At 51.5% G+C, this 4,594-nt stretch overlaps 2 protein-coding genes across 4 annotated transcripts in view; both read right to left on the reverse strand.

The window, feature by feature from the left end:
• The window catches only part of LOC105368847 (max dimerization protein 1-like), a 190,997-nt gene extending 190,797 nt beyond the window's left edge, over positions 1 to 200 (reverse strand). For 2 of the 3 annotated variants that reach the window (XM_011507997.1, XM_011507980.1), the window contains exon 1: positions 127 to 200. The gene's annotated coding sequence lies outside the window, so the exon portion shown is untranslated. The remainder of the gene's footprint in view (positions 1 to 126) is intronic. The other variant, XM_011507988.1, reaches the window with a different exon arrangement.
• A 1,954-nt stretch (positions 201 to 2,154) lies between these two features.
• Positions 2,155 to 4,594, reverse strand: part of LOC105364635 (mucin-2-like) — a 6,917-nt gene continuing 4,477 nt past the window's right edge. Inside the window, exon 4 of the mRNA XM_011502618.1 lies at positions 2,155 to 2,362. Within this exon, the coding sequence (XP_011500920.1) occupies positions 2,155 to 2,362 (208 nt within the window). The remainder of the gene's footprint in view (positions 2,363 to 4,594) is intronic.

Raw genomic sequence — 4,594 nt, forward strand, 5'->3', positions numbered from 1 at the left:
TGTGTGTGTGTGTGCGCGCGCGCGCGCGCGTGTGTGTATTAATATGCGCGGGCTGCGTTTTCGTGTAAGTTATGTAATTGTATTTGCAATATGTGTATAATATATATATATATATACAATCCGCACTCGAATATATCACCAACACCACGTTTCGGGCTCGTGTTTCTCTCCTGTTCCTCTTCCGGTCGAGCCCTCGCCAATTACTCCCTAATGCACAAAATATCCTGCAAAAAGGAAAAAGAGACGTTGTGAGTTCTTGTGCCTCACCGTTCAACGTGTCGATGTTCGAGACGGCGAATAAGAGCCGCGCGAGTGCGCACGAGACCGCAAGTCGCGATGCACAATAACGTCGAGAAAAAAAGAAATGAAAAGAACGAGTGAGGAAAAGAGAAAGAGGGAGCGATAATCGAAAGCGAACACGCGCGCACTACTAGGACGCTCGCGACGGAAAAACAACATCGGGACGCGATTGGCTGTCGCACTCGCGGCGCCGACGAAGAAGCAACACGCGGACCTCTTTAAAGAAAGGTACGCGAGAGGGAGTGAGGGAGTGAAAGAGAGAGAGAGAGAGAGAGAGAGAGAGAGACAGAGAGAGAGAGAGACAGAGTGGGGAAGCGAGAGAGAAGAGGAAACTGCGCCGTCGTACACGTGTGCATACGCGACGTAGTGCCAGAGGTAAGAGAAATGATAATTCAACACCCCACCGTTGCCCAACGTCACCCAACATCCTATTATCTAATTTCTTCTTTCTTTCATTCTTTCTCTCTTAATATCTTTATTTATTTACTTATTTTTTCTTTTATTTATTTATTTATTTAGTTTATATAATTTTCCATCAAATCTTTATTCACTCCGCACAATTCCTCGTTAATATTTTTCTTAGGACACGCGCGAATTAATATTGCTTCTCCTACATCATTAAAAGGAACTCGCGCACGCACTGCCCTCCCCCACCTCTTATTCTCCTTCTCTTTCGTCGTCGTCGTCGTCCTCTTTCTCCTCCTCCCACACTAATGCGTTGCCCGTGAAATCCGTAGCAGCTGAAGGCGAAAATTGCCTCCGCTCTCCCACACCTCAGCAATTATTATCATCTTTCTCTCTCTCTCTCTCTCTCTCTCTCTCTCTCTTTCTCTTATCATTCCCGTTCTTATTCTCCCCAGCTTAGTTTTATCGATGGAATATACGAGTGCAACGAGGCTTTATCGAAAAACAACAAATGCTTTTCGGCAGTGACGACACACGAAGACGCGCTCGGTAACACAAATAAACATCCCCACCAACCCCGGCGAGCTTAATCAAAAGTGTCCAAGGAGGACTGAAAAAAACGGACACGTTCGATATCGCTGCTGCACATGCACACATGTGCGTGCGCGCGCGCGCACAGACACGCGGGTGCCTACACATGCGTATATGCACGCGCGTGCAAATGCATGCATGCACAAACACGCACACAATCTAATATCGATCGATCGACCGACCGACCGACCGACTGACCACCTTGATGCAAGTGCACGAGCTCTTGCGACAAAGGCGCATTGATAACGAATTACATGTGTGTCTCTCTGTGTGCGTGTGCGTGCGTGCATGTGTGTGTGTGGGCGCGGGCGCGCCGCACACGAGTGTCGAATGGGGAGGAAGAGAGAGATAGAGAGAGAGATAGAGAGAGAGAGAGAGAGAGAGAGAGAGAGACCGGGCGCGTGCAAGATTGAGATTGAAAGAGCGAGAGGGATAAAGTGAGCGAGGTAAGGAACGAGTGAGGGAATAACTACATTAACGATGATGAGGCACTGGCACACACTGCGTTTGTTAAAAAAACCTCGACGGACGCGTGCCGATACGTGGGTATATACGTGTGCACACGGGCACCCACAGCGGGGGGTGAACGCGTGTGCTATTTGTACCTGTGTACGGGATCCGTGCGTGCGTTAATAACGTGCTCCTACTGCTGACCGTGTGGTGTGTACGTGTTATTGTCGTTGTAGCGCCGTTGCCGCTGCCACCGCTGCAGTTATCGTTTTTGTCGTCTTCGTCTTCGTCTTCGTCTTCGTCTTCGTCTTTGTCTGCGTCGTCGTCGTCGTCGTCGTCGTCGTGTTCGTCGTCGTCGTCGTCGTTGTATTCGTCGACGTGGTCGTGCTCGTCGTCGTGCTCGTGGGCTTAGTGATCGTCTTTGCCCTTTTCGTCGTAGCGGTCGTAAGTTCTGGTCTTGGTCGTGGTCGTGATCGTGGTCGTGGTCGTGATCGTGGTCGTGTTCGTGGTCGTGGTCGTGGTCGCGATCGTCGCCGTCTTCGTCGTGTGGATATCTCTCGTGTAGGTCGGCTGATCGGTTAGCGAGAGAGCGGACGAGCCTGTCTCTATATATCTCCTGTGGGCTGCGTATATATGGCTATTGGTGTATTTGGCGCATAAGTGTGTGTCTATGCCTGTGCGTGCGTGTGCGCGTGTGTTTTTGTGTGTGGGTGTGTGTGTGTGTGTGTGTGTGTGTGTGTGTGGGTGGGTGTGTGTGTGTGTGTGTGTAAGTGAGTGAGCGATTTCGCGTGCGTGCGTGCGTGTGCGTGTGTGCGCGTGTACGCGGAGAACGGACGTTAACACACGTGAGAGGCGAGAAGAACGCACGCGCGAACGCGACGGGGGACGAGAAGCGACTGAGGAGCGACTCGGACCCGCAACTGCACAACATTCAGCGGTTTGGTATTCGCACGGCGGGGAACAGGCGTGCGCGCCGAGTTCGCGGACCGGCGTTGGTGGGGGCATGTCGGCGAGCGCTGCCTCGTCGGCGTGGTACCGCGACGGCAAAGGGTGGTGATGGCGATGGTGGTGGCAGTGATAGTCGTAGTGGTAGTGGTAGTGGTAGTGGTAGTGGTAGTGGTAGTGGTAGTGGTAGTGGTAGTGGTAGTGGTAGTGGTAGTGGTAGTGGTAGGGGTAGTGGCGGTGGCGGCGGTGGTGGTGGTGATGGTGGTGGTGGCGGCGGTAGCGGCGGTGGAGGTGGTGGCGGTGGTGGTGGTAGTGGCAGTGGAGGTGGTAACCGTGGACGAGGAGGACGAGGAGGAGGACGAGGAGGTGGTGGAGGCGGAAGAGGTGGCGGCGGCGGCAGCGGCGACGGCGGCAGTGGTACCGTGGGGCGGTGAGGCTCGCGCGGCGACTCCGAGTCGGTAAGTTGCGATGTAAAAAATTCGTCTCGCCGCCGCATTGAGCGTAGGTAATGGAGGAAACTGCAGGAGATCACGGAGTCGACGACGATCATGACGACCACGACGACGTGTCCTCCTCCGAAGCTGATAACGCCTTTGCGCGTATTTCGCCCGTCCGTCCACTTGGATGCGATTCGATGTTTTTCGCAGATCCACCAGAGCAGAAACGGGAGAATCGTCGACCCATGGGCTCGGCGTTGACGTCTGTTCCTGCTAATTGCGAGATCTTGCGTCGGCCAAGGGCGTTTAGCGGCATTGATCGGAGCCGTTAGCACCGTCTTTCCAATTTAACGACCTGGATTAATAATTGCATATCGTAGCTGGGAATTTATGTGAGCGCGCGAGCGCAGCTAAATTTGTCTTGCTCGTTGATGGCGCCGTGCCGTTCTTAGTTGTTATCTGTAAGGCTGCTGTGCGGCTAAGAATTTTCTAATCGCGATTTCGCATGAGATGCGAAAACTGGGAGTTTGATCGCGAAACGGTCGGTCGAATGCGCCGAATTAACTGGTCAACGGGAAACATCGTTGACTATTGGATGCTGGATGAGCATCGAGTTATTATCGCGATATTTATCGCGTGGTCCGGGTGGTGAGATTTTTGGTAATTTATGTTCACGTTGATAAAGCGATCTCTTACGGCGTCCGATAAATGATCCAACAAATGATTTATTTAAAATATTGATTTGTTTGAGTGGCGGATATCGATGACAATTCTTGGGACGAGGCGAGTCGCTGCTTTGCGCGACTTTACGCCTTACGGGCACGTGTCACGATGATATCCGAAGCCACGGTGAAGCAGCGGTGGCATGGGTGTAAGGGATTGACGGAGGGGACGGTAAGACGCAGTCAAAAATGCAAACTAGCAAAACAGCAAAGAAGCAAAAAAAAAAAAAAAGAAACAGCAAATTATCAAAGCGGCACTTTGCTCGATCTCTAATTGCGACTGCTTCTAGCGCAACGAGATCGCAAAATCAATATAAATCGTCTCTCTCGCGCACTACGCGCTATGATTTACCGCCAACTGCACACAGTACACGTATTCTCAACTGTCAATCGAGCATGCATGCGCGCACGCGCACAAACATTCTCGGAAACGTTGTTAAGCGACGTTTCAATCAACTTTATTCCGAGGCGTAATGGTAATTTTAGACTTTTTATAGTGTACATGGCTGCATTTGTGTTTCGCTCATGCGAAACTCGGCGGTGTCGGTGGCGGTGGCGGTGGCGACGGTCGGCTCGGCTCGGCTCGGCTCGACGCTTGTGTCATGCGAGTACAGACTATTATTCGATTATGCCAACTAAAAATATTCCGCTATTATACACGCACTTTTAAATCATTTAAGCATAAATCATCGGCCGGCGTAACTTGCTTCGCTTTAGTATAATCGTAAAATAGCCGCAATTTTA

The sequence above is a fragment of the Ceratosolen solmsi genome, unplaced genomic scaffold (genome assembly GCF_000503995.2).
Source record: "Ceratosolen solmsi marchali unplaced genomic scaffold, CerSol_1.0 scaffold10, whole genome shotgun sequence".
NCBI classification, from domain to species: Eukaryota; Metazoa; Arthropoda; class Insecta; order Hymenoptera; family Agaonidae; genus Ceratosolen; species Ceratosolen solmsi.